Source organism: Felis catus, chromosome C2 (assembly GCF_018350175.1).
Source record: "Felis catus isolate Fca126 chromosome C2, F.catus_Fca126_mat1.0, whole genome shotgun sequence".
Lineage (NCBI taxonomy): Eukaryota > Metazoa > Chordata > Mammalia > Carnivora > Felidae > Felis > Felis catus.
In genome coordinates, this window is record NC_058376.1 from 95,472,901 (window position 1) to 95,486,861 (window position 13,961).

The following is a 13,961-nucleotide window of genomic DNA, read 5'->3' on the forward strand; positions in this document are numbered from 1 at the left end:
CCTAACTGTGTGTTAAAAACAATTAAGAAAAGCACATATTATACAACAGAACATTCACAGGCATGCCAGATTTTCTCATCTATTCTGCATTTGTGTCAACATACAAATTAGGTCTTCAAAAAAAGAACAATGTAATTAAATGGCACAGCAGTGTTGCTACTACTGATCAGGAATAAAAATTAGATACCAAGATATGAGCACGTATTGCCTCTTATCTCACTTTTCAAGGTGGGAAGAATTTATTTACTTGGTGTTTTTAAACATCAGAATAGAATTCATTACATTACTTGGCAAAGGAGAGAAGTAGATCACTTAGTATCTTAAGTTAGAGCCCTAAACATTTTTAAATGCTTTTATCGCCCAACTTCCCCACCGTTATCTACCGCGAAATGAACAGATGGCATCCTCATCTGAAACACAGGAAAATTTTCAGACATATTATTTCATTCTTTCTCTAAGTCATAAAACAACAAATAACATCTATGAAAGCAAAATTAAAACAATCCCAAAATGTACACAAGAGTAAATTTTAAATAAATAAAAATTAGGAAATGTTTTATAAAAATTTCTCTAAATTTCAACCTACGGTGTTATATACACATGATCCTTTAAAAATCACATTTTCTAATAAAGAACTATTGTGTTTTTGGTAGTACAATGCTTTTTAGTCTCACAATGACAAATAATTTAGAGAACTTGATTTCATTTACAAAAAAAAAACAAAAAACAATAAACATTTTAGTCACCACTTTCTGGATACAAAAGCAATCCTACCCACTCGGCACTATTCACATATAAACATTCCAATTTATACTTAAAAAAAAAAAAACACAACACTTTACAATTCCTAGACTTATCTCCAATAATAAACTTTGCTTTTAGATGATACTCTAGTTTTTAATTATAGTAACAGATTAATATTATGACCCTTAATTAAATCCAAATGACATATATTGATGAACTAAAGAAATCCAGATAATATCCTCAACATATACTGGTAGGATTTCCAAAGTCTCTCCAAAAATTACATTAAAATTTTTTTTAATATGTGGAAAAATTATTTTTAAAAACAGAATTTAGAAAGAGCTATAAGAGGTAAATTTTTAGATTGTGGTATTTATTCCTAAAACAGTATGCATACAAAGGACTAGCAGATTGGTAAATTTAACAGACTATTCTAATGATGTGCTTACACAAGAAATAAAAGATAATATACATTAAATATACATTACTTTGTACAAGCCCAACATAAGTCATTAGCAACCTTACTAAACACATGACTGAATACACAGCTAAGCAATAACTCCTTAGGAATAAAGTGGATATACCTGTCAGGGCCTTTTTGCTGTGTTATTATAATACTAAGGCATTCAAGTGGTCAATAAATGATTTCAGAAGGACACAAAGACACCCTACCACACAGCTGCCAACAACTCTTACTGAAAGAAACTGAATCTCTCACTGAAGGATCAAGTTTCCTCAGTACTTCCAACATGTTGTGAATGAGCGTTTCAACAACTGAAAGAGGAATAGTGTTACAAGGTAGCAAATAGCTACTTAAGAGATTTTAAGGCTCAATCTTGTGCCTCACTTCATTGTAATTATTAGAATTAATCAACCTAATGCAAAACTGAAACAATATGATCTAAGCACCTCCACTGAATTACCAAAACCAGATAGATCTTCTGGAGATCTAGCAACGTCTGCTGCTCCCCCACACTGAAAGACACCACCTATTTCACAAAGCCAATTTCAAGTTTAAATAAGTGCTCAAAGATGCTCACAGGAAAAGCAAAGGCTCACGTTTTTATAATGTGCAACTATTATCTTAAATCCTTTATGGAAATAAAGCCATGTGAAGTTAGTAGTATGATACCACTCCCTTCACAATGTGAAGGAAAAGGAGCAAACTGATATAAGTCCTGTTAAGTTCCTACTTCTAAAATAATAAAAAAACAATAATAATAAGTTTATTTATTTAAGTAATCTCTACACCCAATGTGGGGTGTGAACCCACGACCCTGAGATCAAGAGTCATGTGTTCCTCCGATTTGAGCCAGCCAGACACCCCTAAAAATAAAAATTTTTATACTGGAATTTTACAGAGACCAATTCATTTAGTATGACAATAACTTAGCAATCTCCATGTCACATACATCTTTTTACTAAAATATCTGTATAAATCTAAGGTTTTGCTTTTCCAGCCCATTTCAACATATATGCTTTTTCAAAAAATGTTTATTTTTGAGAGAGAGAGAGAGAGAGAGAGAGAGAGAGAGAGAGAATGAGTGGGGGAGGGGCAGAGAGAGAAGGGGACAGAGGATCCAAAGCAGGCTCCACGCTGACAGCAGTGAGCCCAATGTAGGGCTGGAAGAACCCACAAACCCACAAACCATAAGATCATGACCTGAGCCAAAGTCGGTAGCTCAACCTACTGAGCCACCCAGGGGCCCCCCAGCATATGTGCTTTTTAAAAAAATTATGATGGTGCCTTCCCCACTCACGGTCTGTCACTTAAAAATAAGTAAACATTAATAAAAAATGTTTTTAATTATGATCTCTGTGGCGCCTGGGTGTCTCAGTTGGTTAAGCATCCAATTTTCTCTCAGGTCATGATGTCGTAGTTCATGGGTTCCAGCCTGGCGTGGGGCTCTGTGCTGACAGCTCAGAGCCTGGGGCCCGCTTCAGATTCTGTCTCCCTCTCTCTGCCTCTCCCTCACTCACACTGTGTCTCTTTCTCTCTCAAAAATAAACATTAAAAAAAATAAAAATAAAAAGTTATGATCTCAGATCATTTTGGCCTTCAATTAATGTATATTGAGAATATCAAAATGAAGATTAATTCTTTAATGTAGATTAATTTTACTATATGCAATGTAGTCTATTTTTTATTTTACTCTACTTCATTTTTTTAATGTCGGTGACCCACTAAATTGATTTCGTAACCCTCCTGGCCCTCAACTGGGGTTCTCAAGAGATAAGCCCAAATGCCCCAAGGCATCCACTGTATGCAATGAATTAACTTCACTTCAAAGCTTTGAGAATGGTAGTATACACCATCTTTGGGAGAAATGATGAAACCATCACTCAGATCATTTTCTGTAGGGCTTAAATCTCCTTTCTTGAAACCCCAGATGAAAAGGGCTGCGTGAGTGACAAACTGCAATTTGAAAAACCTTGCTCTAAGTGAACGATCCTAGAATTGGTCCACAAGTATTTTTTCAACAACTAGTCTTGTATTAATAATAACACTTGTGCACTGTGCATTTGCACAGATTTACAAAGGATTACATGTGTAATGGAATAAACTCCAGTGTTAATTATCATCTATGTTGAAATTATGAATTACAAAATTGTGTTTTCTTCTTTGCACTTGTTTAGGATTTACTACAGTGGGCCTATATTGCTTTCATAACCACACCAAAAAACAACAAAAACACTTTTAATGTGGAATAAAAGCCCTAGTGTTACCAAAATGATCTTTAGTGAGCCTCTAAACTTTCATATTCCTTGTCCCCATAAGATAAACAAAATACGCACTTTTAGGGCTATTTGAAATCTCAAAACAAATTCAATACCACAAGTAAAAACAAAATGCTGCTTTGCTTTAAAACTAAGCCTCTTTTTCTCCTCAAAAATCACTGGTAACTTTAGAGGGCTAGTTAAGACTCTTCATTCAGTTATTCAAACCTTTATTAAACATCTACCACATTCTAGATTCAAAAACTAGAAGATAAAGTCCTGCCCTAAGGAGCCTCCATTTAGTCTTTATGTACATATTTCTGTGACCCACTTCTAAGTCTAGAAACCAGTATGAGTTTTAAAGTAATTTATATCTTTCTATTCATTCCTTTTTCTGCCTAGCATGGTACTGTAATACTTAATTTAGTGAATGAAGCAAGCTTCACCTTAAGAAAAGATTTAGAATTTAATTATATATCTTCTTTTTGCTTTTCACAGTCCAATAAAATCCTTAAGTTATTTTAAGTATATGAACCCTCATTAGACCAAAATTCTGCATGTGGACAAAATACAGTTTCCAGTCATTACTAAAGCTATTCCCAAACTAGTTCTATCTCTTTACTTGAACAAAATGAGTTTTGCTCCACACTTTCCTTTCCCAGAATACTAAAGGAATTGAAATTAACCCAATTCTTGATTACTTCCTTGTTCTCCCAGTGGCATAAATTATAACGTATGCATAGCTATGAGAACACTGCTGGCTGCCTACACAGTGATTCAAGTACACCCTTTTTCTTCTTCCTTGAAGTTTCTTAATTTTTTCCCATTTATCAGATCAAAAAGAATAAAGTTGTAACTTACCACCAGCCTTTTTAAAAATGTTAATACTTATAAGTGTTTTACCATTTTTTTAATGGTAAAAACGAATATAGGCTCTGTATTTCCTAAACCATAAGGGGGCACTATTCCCAAAGCCATTCTAAAGATTTCATTGAAATGTCCTTATAATTCTTACAATAGACCTGTTTTGTATGTTCTTGCATACTTCATTTTTAGTAAGTAAACAAAATATCCAACTAGTATAACAGCTGTGTACAAATAACTAAGAGTGGGATACATTTGAACCCATTACTCAGTTATCTCATTTGTGTTAGAAATGTCTTCACATAATTCCAGGTAAGTCAAGAAGATGTTTGGGGAAAGGAAAAGTCCCCAAATACGTATTAGTAAATGTTTTAATAATAGTTTGAAGTACCATCCTACATTTCTAGACTCTTCCAAAATGCTCTGGCTTCCATTCTCTCACTCAACAGTTTATTTGCAAATCACAGGTGTTTACTTACAGATCAAACCATTATTTTACCCAAAAACTCCAAACATTCTAAAATATAATGCAGTGTGTTGTTCTTCAAAAATGTATTCAGTTTAAAAAAAGATTTCATTGACTGCCTCTGATGCACCAAGCACTAAACTACATTCTGGGAAAACAGGAAAAAGGGTCTCTAAACTCATGAAGTCAATTATTAATTTCAGAAAAGTAGACAAAAATATTCATACTCGTCGTGCATATGAACACAAATACTTCATCTGATTCTAACCTTACCCCCCACTTGATCAAAATTTATGCTAATCGCAAAATACAAACTATATCACTGATGTAACAAATTACCACCAAATTGGCCACAATTATTACTGAAACACATTTTGTCTCAACACTACTCTCTGTAGTTGCCCATTTTCTCTAGTGTATTTCCTTACCTTATTGGACTAAGAAATGCACTTCCTAAACAGAAAAATAACAGTTTACAAGATAGAATTTTTTTGTACTATTATTATTCCAATGACTTCTGCAAAAATGAGGAACTGAAAGGAAAATGCAAAACTAAAAATAGTAAAATGTTTAACAGGCTTTAAAAAAAGTTTAAATTGATATCTTTAGGTCATTTATGTGCATCATAATCTATTTTTTTCCTAAGCTAAGTAAATACCATATTATTATTTACCTAAGAGTAGTCAATTCTGAATGTTAAAAAATCTACATTTTAAATGTTTTTTTTTTTTTTAAATATAAGGGCATACACCATCTCTAACTTAAAGATTTTCTGTCACATTTTGTAAGAGTAAAGAACCACCTATCACTACAAGTGGGCTTTTCCAATGTGCTTGAAAATAATCTTAAACATCACCCTTCAAATTTTATTTACAAATGATCAATTTGCTTAGCAACCTTTTTTCCATAGACAAAAATGTAAGAGCAACTAAATCAGAATTAGATCAAATAAATAATAGAACAGCCATATTTCTAACAAAAAGCATAAAAAGTTCAGGCGATACGAAGAAATAAATTGCTTAAGAACATCATTTTACAAAGCCACCTAGGCAGATCTAAAACCAGCTGTATTTCTTGTCCTGACCTGAGTAAGAAAGGCTTCAAAATATACCGTTAGTTTCTACACAGAGCCAGTTCTTCACTTAGAACACTGACCTTATACCACTTACTTCTCCCATCTAAATATAGCTACTAACTATGCAAATTAAATGGAGCTATTAGTTATGCAAATAGTTAGGTGATCATTACTAATATAATTTCCAACCTTGGAAATAACAGTTGCTACATTTCAAACAATTGCCTTTTGAGTTTCATAATTTTGGTTTTTTAATCTAAAACAATACTTTAACTAAATTAACTATGTATAAATGTATTGAACTACGTTAGTATTCACATTAAACATAAGGTTCTTTACATAAAATATTAATATATTTAGTTTACTCTTCTATGTAAAAAAAAAGAAAAGAAAAGAAAGCCTGTATTGACTTCTTCAAATGAGCTTCCTCTGGGTCTATTTGGTTTGTTTGGCAACCAACTCACTGACTCACAGGAGATAATAAAAAACGTTCCCCAGTCAAGGATATCTCCTAGCACCCCCTCCCTGTTAAGGACCTTAGTATAAAATTCAAGTTAACACAGAGTTTACGAACCATTACACTAAGGAAAATTGATAAGAAGTTAATGTTTCTCAAAATTCAGTAGTAGTTTGTACTACAAAGTTTGCTTTAGGGAAAAGCAGTGAAAATTACTAGACTTCAAGTCAGAAGAACTGCATTCAGCTCCTCATTCTACCACCCACCAGTTATACAACCAGAACATGTGACCCATCTGGGACTGGTTTCTCATCTAAGAAACCTTGTTCACAGACCTTCAAAAAAGTCTTCAGGACTAAATTTTCAAAATATGGAGTGATAAGCATAATAAAACAACCACTCAAGTATGTATTACATGTGAACCCAAAAGTCTTCTTAAAGATTTCATTGCTAGAAATTTTCTTAAATTCCCTTACATTGCTTACAATTCACATAAAATTGGAAACAATACCAAGATGAAACCAAAAACATTATAGTAAATCCTGCAAAAAGATAACAGCCAAAAGGTGAGGGAAAAAAAATCTCACACCTTCCCCCCCCCCAAAAAAAAATGAATTCAAATTAATCATTTCTGAGACAATAAAGGACTACATTCAAATGAAGAATGGTTTCAATTTTACCTAAACCCTAGCACATACAGTTTCAGTTAAGTAAATTCATCACCTTTTTCTTTCTAATCTTTATCATGGTTCTCAGATGTTTTTGCTCACAAATACAGAAGAGGAACTTCAGGCAAAGCAGTTTATCCCAAAAACGCTTATGTCAGAGCAATGAAGACTGGAGTAAGAATATCTAGCAAATAATGTGGTCACCTATGGACATGTAAGGGTAGGGCTCTAATTAGCATTGAGCAAGATATCATAAATATCAAAAGGAGCATTCCACATTTTGAGAATACAGATCATCTCCAAGCACAAGCTTCAGCATGGGACCAATCCAGCTGTAAGCAAGTCCAGTAATTTGAGAAGTGGCTTGAAGTCAATCCTGCTTCAAAATCAGTCAATAACTGCACATGAACAATATAAACTTATCTAGTAGCCACAGGCAAGGAATTTCAGAGTGCTGACCCTTTGGAAGCAGCAAGTAGCAAACTACCCTGAATTAAGAGTCTAAAATTATCTTCTTGAGCTTCAGAAGCAAATCACAGTTTTAAAACTCAACTGTAACTAAATTTCCCTCAAAACCTTAAAGGTACCATAATAAAGCACACGACACCAAAATCTTAGATTCAAGCCCAAGCTCTAATGTTGCTGTGAATAAGCTGCGGTCATTTAATACGCTTCACTCATTTCTTCTGTGAAGTAGAAAAGGTAGAGATTATTTCAAGAAATAAAAACTAATAGTGGAAAACTCAGATTCTTACGATGAAACATGGCCAATCTTTCATTGTACAACTCAAATAAAATTATATATGTGAAACTGCTCAAAAACAATGCTTGCCACAATGTAAGTGTTAAATAGTGCTAGCTATTATACTAACTTTAATCAAGTAAAAAATATATTTAACAACCAAATCAACAAGCTGGATATTTAATAACCCAAATCTTGTTTATTACCCAGGCATTCAGACTCTCAGAATGAAGACCTTAGTTTAGCCTAGCAGATATTGCAGTGGGAAAAATAGTAATATCTCTTTGCTGACAGGTTTTTATATTAGTATTTATTTAGCCTAAAATAATCTATTTATTCTAGCTGTCACAATTTTTTTAAGTTATTTCTTTCTTTTAAAAAAACCTCTTACCAGAATCACAAATTCTTCCGATAAACCTGTCTTTTCCATTTATTCCGAATATTGATCAAACCTGAATATCCAGGGATAAAAACAATGTCAGAAATCCTAGATCTACCTTGGAAAAATGCTGTTTGAAGCCCACAACCAGAATTGTTTTGGCCAGCCATTATACCATTTGCAAATGGAAATAACACCAAAGTGTAAATTATCTGGAGTCCTAGGACAACAACAGATCTAGTCATCAAAAAGCAGGATGTGTGAAAAAGAAAGAGATCATGACTTGACAAAGAAGCCCCAAATCCTCCACACCCTGTCTATATAATCTTGGGAAAGCCACTTGATCTGAGCCTCATTCTCTTTATCTGTAGAATGGGAATAATCCTACTTCTTGCACTAGGCTGTTTGAAAGATCAAATGAACACACACACAGGAAAGCGCTTTATAGCCTAAAACGTGTGATACAAACATAACACATTACAAAGACCAGTATTTTTTGTTGTTGCATGAGCAGTAACAGTTTCTTAACATCGCACAGGTTAAGTAAGTCTAAATATAGACTTTTGATTTCAAAGTAAACCAGTGCCATTATTTAAAATTACTATTAAAAAAAAAAAAAAACTTGCCTTAGATTGAGTCCTTTTTCCATTTCTCATGCTAAATTTCTCCTTCATTTCTTCTAATATTATCTTCAGTTTCTTTTCTTCAGGTGTCCCTAAGTATTTCTGGTTCACATGAAGATAGCAATGCCATTTGGCTGACTCAAAGCCCCAGTGGCAAGTCCTTTTGTCAGGTGATCTGTGAGAATGCATCACAAATGTCTGGGGCGCAAACATTCCACAGCACTCCAGACACTGAATACATGGAGCATCAGGCTGAACATAAAACTGGGGTGCAAACAGACCCTGACATTTGCCCAAGCATTCATGTTCCACTTCAAAGGCACTGCCAGTTTCCTTTAACTGGGCCAATGAGTTTTTAGCAGGAAGTACACTACCATTTTGAGGAAAAGTGCGTGGCCGCAATAAAGCATTACATAGTCTTTGTGCATCAGTTAATGTGATCAACCCACAGGATGGGGCATTGAATGGAAGTATTCCCAGGACCTTTAAGATATGAAGCTGGTCTGAAGTACACCGTGAACAATAGATGTACAATTCGTCACACACCGTATTTATTTGCTGGAGTGAAAATTCTCGGAGAACAGAATTTAAGACTTGAGGCAAACAGAGTCTCTTTTCTCCTCCAACCTGAAAACAAGAAATAGACTCCCCTTCCAACACAGTCTGTGTGAGTTCTGTGGAGCTATCAGAAGGGATGAACAGTGGACCAGGAAGAACCTGAGGAGATGGAAGAGGCAGAAATACAGTGGGTGACATGCTTTCTTGGGAATACCGAGCAGAAAATGCTGCTGGCCCACCCAGAGAGCTCTGACTACTTAAATGAAATTGTGCCAAAGTGTGTTTCAAACTGGGATTTAAATGTAAAGGTTCTGGCACAGAGGCACAGGTTCGCTTGACGTGCTCCCCATCGGTTTCCATTGGCACTTCATAGTCCTCCAAGTGTTCCTTCTTTACTGTTGGCATCTTGTTTATCATCATTTTTCCATTTGCAGGAACGTCTGTCATCATTTTTTTCACTGGAGGGCCGCAATCATCTCCCATCCCATTCAGTTTTTTATTTGAGCCCTGAACCAAGGAAAAATTTGTCTGTAGATTTTCCATTGCTAAAAACTGTGGTGTTAAATAAGTAAGTCTGAGATTTGCATTGTTATTTAGTCACTCATTCCAAGAGAGAAGCAATGTATATCAATACTTATAGTAGCTTACTCTCACAGAAAACTTAAATTTCCAAAGAGAAATCTCCCTAAATTACTCAAGAGATTTTACAATTTTATTTGGTTCTGCTTATACTCTAGTATAATTTCACTGCTAGTGCTATAAAATTTCTTCTTTTGTCCCTAAAAATAAAGAATATAATTTTGAGAGGCACACCTCTGAGGAAGCCTTTTTTCTTAACTCTTCAAATAGATGCATTAAAATAAACTTATCAATTCTCTCAATTCGGAATGTCCAGATGCAGTGCAATGGTTTGGTCTGGTTTGGAGCAAAACATGTGAAAAGTTTATGCAATTACTTGTGTCATAAAACCTAGACACAAATATAAATCAAAATGTTGCACCCAAATTTAGTTTTTGGCACCAAGGACACCAAAAAAGGAAAAGAAAACAGTATCTTCTCTAAAAGTGATGATCTGTTGGTCTGCGTTGACCAACTGAAGGTTTGTAGAAATCCTCAAAAACGGTAAGAAGAGCCTCTCTCTGACTCCACTTGAACTTCTACAGTTAAAAATGATATCTAAAGAAAAATTGCCCAGTTATCTTCATGGATTACTGTTCATTCTTCTTTTAATTAATCTGGAAGAGAAGAGCAGTGAGGGAGAGTTATACTTGAATTTGCTCAGAGGCCAAAGGGTCAGTTTGAAACTAGTTTCTTAATCTTATACTGAGTTCACTTTACCAAAGGTGACACTTGAGCGATTTCTTTAAATCTAACACCAGTTAACTAGAAGAACGTCATTTAAACAGGAAAATAATTTGTAGAATGGGTAAAGGGAGCCATAACATCCCTGAAAAGGGAATAGAAGAACCTTAAATAGATCATCTCACCTAAAACTAAGTACCAGAGTCTTTCCCAGTTATGCCATTTCAACTATAATAATCCATTTCTTCATCTCTTCATTTTAAAAAATGCCAGTTTCATCCAAGAAAATCAGATACGTGCTAACATATCTACCATATGTACCTAACTTACAATTTTAAGGGCATTAATTCACCCAGTCAGTGTACGCTATTTTTTCTGGAATGACTGTAGGCAAAAATTAACTTTCCCTTTAAAAGGTTAGTGAATTTGCTTAATGGAAGCCAAAAGCTATAGACTCCACTCCTGGGAATCTCCATCCTTAACAAGACTAATTCCGGACAAAAAACACAAGGCAGACAGACCTCACAAAGAATGCAAATGGAGGAAGAGGAGAAAAGAAAAGATTCTTCTTCCACTTCCTTCTTGAGAGGACACCCAAAAGAAATCCAATAAATAAAAATGTTTGCCTCCCAAACTCTCAGCAGTTTCCCTTAAAAGAGACCCAAAGGGTTACGGACCCAGGCCACTAACCAATGTTCTGACTTTCGCCCACCACAGAAACACCTCAGCCAACGCAGACCGAGAAAGAGGGCAGGAGGCATGACCTACAATGGGGGAGCCCCCCCAAACTCTGAAATCCTCGGCCCACGCAAATCCACCCACCCATCACAAACCCGAGGGGGAGGGCGGAGTGGCGGACAGGGGAGCCGGGACGCCTTGGGCTGCGCAAGGGGAGAGTGGGAAGTGGAAAAAGAGGAGTCCCCCAACCCCCACCCACGGTCTCGGGACAACCCCAAGTGCCCTCCCAATACTGCCCCACTGCGGGGGCCGCGGGGAGGACTGTGGAAATCCCCCCCCCCGTACCCTCGCCCCAGGAAGTTCTCGGGTGTTACCCCAGCACCCCTAAGGCTGCACCTCCCCCGCCTCCCCGGGGCCAGAAAGGAGAAGGGTCTGCGGGCGGGTGGGGCGCCTAGCCGGGATCTCCGCGCCGCTGGGCGCCGACAGACGCCCGGGGCATCCCCGAGGAGCGCAGACGGGCGGCTGGGGAAGGGTGGGGGGAGTGACGGGCGTCCAGGTCTCCGGGGTCCCGACGGCTCCGGTCAAGTGCAGCGCCCTTCCAGCCTAGGGTCAGCGAGGCTTGATCCGCCGTGGGACACCCGCCCTGCGCCCCCCGTGGCCCCGACCCCACCCGGGACCCGCGCATCCGGACCCCCGACTTCGGCCTCCGCGCCCGAGGTAGCTCGACGAGCTTTGTTAACTCCCCACTATCCACGGCACCGCCGTCGGGCTGCCCCAAGGCCGCGCGCCCCTTGCCGCCCGCCGCGCCCGCCGCGTCCTCACCACGAGCCGGGGCCGCACCTGTGCCAGCCGCCGCCGCTCGCCCGCTCCCTTCGGCTGTGCCGGCGCCGCTCCGAACCCCACACACATCGCTACACACAGCCCTCTGACGTCACCGAGCCCTCGGCCCGCCCACGTCACTGCGGAGACACACGGCTTCCCGCAGACGCCGCCGCCGTCTCCGGCCGCCCGGGGGAGAGCGAGGGCGGCGGGGAGGGGGAGGGGAAGGGAACGGAGCCAGCGGCGGCACCGCGCGCGCGGGCCCGCCGGCGTCGCTGCCACCGCCCCCTCGCGACTCCCAGCCCCTCGGGGACGCGCGCGCCGTCTGGCCTATTGTGGCTCCTCGGGGCTCCCCCCTCGCCCCGTCGCCTCGCGCGCGCGCGCCCCTCCCCCCCCCCCAGGCGCGCGCCCGGCGCTCCTGGCCTCGCGCGCCGTCTGGGCGGCTGGCGCACGGCGCTGTCTGCGGTGCACCCGGCGCAGACAGGATGTTCCCTCCCCGCCCCACCCCCACTGCCGCCCTCCCTCCTTCCTTCCTCGAGTCGCCCAGCCGGCTGTCTGGGGCCGCCACCGCCCCGCCCCCGCCCCACCCGCTGCTCTGTGGTGACGGGCCAGACCCGGGGGCGCCCTGGCCGCTCCGCTGCCGCGCGACTGGGAGAGAGGGGGCAGGGCGGCCGCGCGGTGCACTGTGCGCGACCCCAGCAGCCGGCAGGGCGGAGGCAGGGCCCGCCCGGCAGAGCGCCGCCGCCCGAGGTCAGGCACGGGCGACCCTCCCCCCGCGAGGCCGCAGCTGGGCCGCCCCGCCCCGGAGGCAGCCGGGTGGCGGCCGCCCTGCAGCGCCCCCGGTGTGGGCCCCGCTCCCCGGGGCGCGCCGGGGCTGCCCCCCGCCCCCACGGGGCCTCCCGCCCGCAGGCCGCCCTGCCAGCTGCCTGCGCTCCGCCCCACCTCGGCGGCCCCCGCCTTGCCGGGGCGGCCTCCGCCCAGACGCCTTCCCCGGGCTGACCTCCATCCGCCATCCGGCCAGGCTGGAGGGCTGGCCAAAGTTCCGGCAAAACCGAGAGAAAACATTTTTGTCCCTACTTCTCAGCCTCTCTCCTCCCACCCTTTCTCCTCACTAGGTTGCTCCCTCGGTTCCAAAAGGGAGCTAGAAATTACAGGTTTCTACAGTGTTTACTGAGGGCTTTTTATTATTTGGTTTTTGTTTCAGAGGGGAACACGAGATAAGACGAGGAAAGGTACGACGTACGAGCTTTCGGCTTTGACCCTCAGGGGCAGGCAGAATGGTCTTCCTGGTCAGTGTTCCCAGGGTAGCCAATTAGCATATTGAACTCTGCCGAGTTGCTCTGTCATATTTCGAAACACTAAGAAATCCCCTTTTCTCCACCCCGGTGCTAGATCAGGAACTGAAATAGTCCTCCAAGTCGCACTGCACAGAATTTAGAGGACTGGAGCTTAGTCTCTTTTTTCCCCCCTGCTCCTTTTCGCCCATTTTTGTCCAATTTCTCCTGGTTTTACTGCTTGGAGGTCTCTCCTACGGGGTCCACATTTGGAGCTGGCCGACTGGGAACAGTCCTGTGCTCATAGTTTTTTTCCCCCCTCTTTTACTCGCAGAAGGCCTACCAAAGGCTCACAAGCCTCTCATTCCCCCCACTCCCAAGTTCCCGTCCTGACGCCCCCATCGTCGTGCTCCAGGGTCGTGCCCTCTCGCCCACCCCCCCCCCACCTTCCCCTTCTTCTTGACTGCCTCCTTTGCTGAACATGAATAATTCCGCAGCACTTCCCATCTGTTATTGCCATAGAGACAGAAGCTCGGCAAAGATAATGATGTTCTGTGCAGAGCCAGTGGGGGGAGAACAGCATCTGTGAGTCTG

At 41.0% G+C, this 13,961-nt stretch overlaps 1 protein-coding gene across 2 annotated transcripts in view; it reads right to left on the reverse strand.

Annotated features, from left to right (window-relative positions):
• Positions 1-12,254, reverse strand: part of SKIL (SKI like proto-oncogene) — a 30,020-nt gene extending 17,766 nt beyond the window's left edge. Inside the window, exons 1-2 of one of the 2 annotated variants that reach the window (XM_023260407.2) lie at positions 12,115-12,254; positions 8,740-10,529 (exon numbers count right to left, since the gene is read on the reverse strand). In XM_023260407.2, the coding sequence (XP_023116175.1) occupies positions 8,740-9,837 (1,098 nt within the window). In that variant the 5' untranslated portion in view covers positions 9,838-10,529; positions 12,115-12,254. Of the gene's footprint in view, positions 1-8,739; positions 10,530-12,096 lie in introns of both variants that reach the window. The other variant, XM_023260406.2, reaches the window with a different exon arrangement.
• Positions 12,255-13,961: the final 1,707 nt, after the last annotated feature.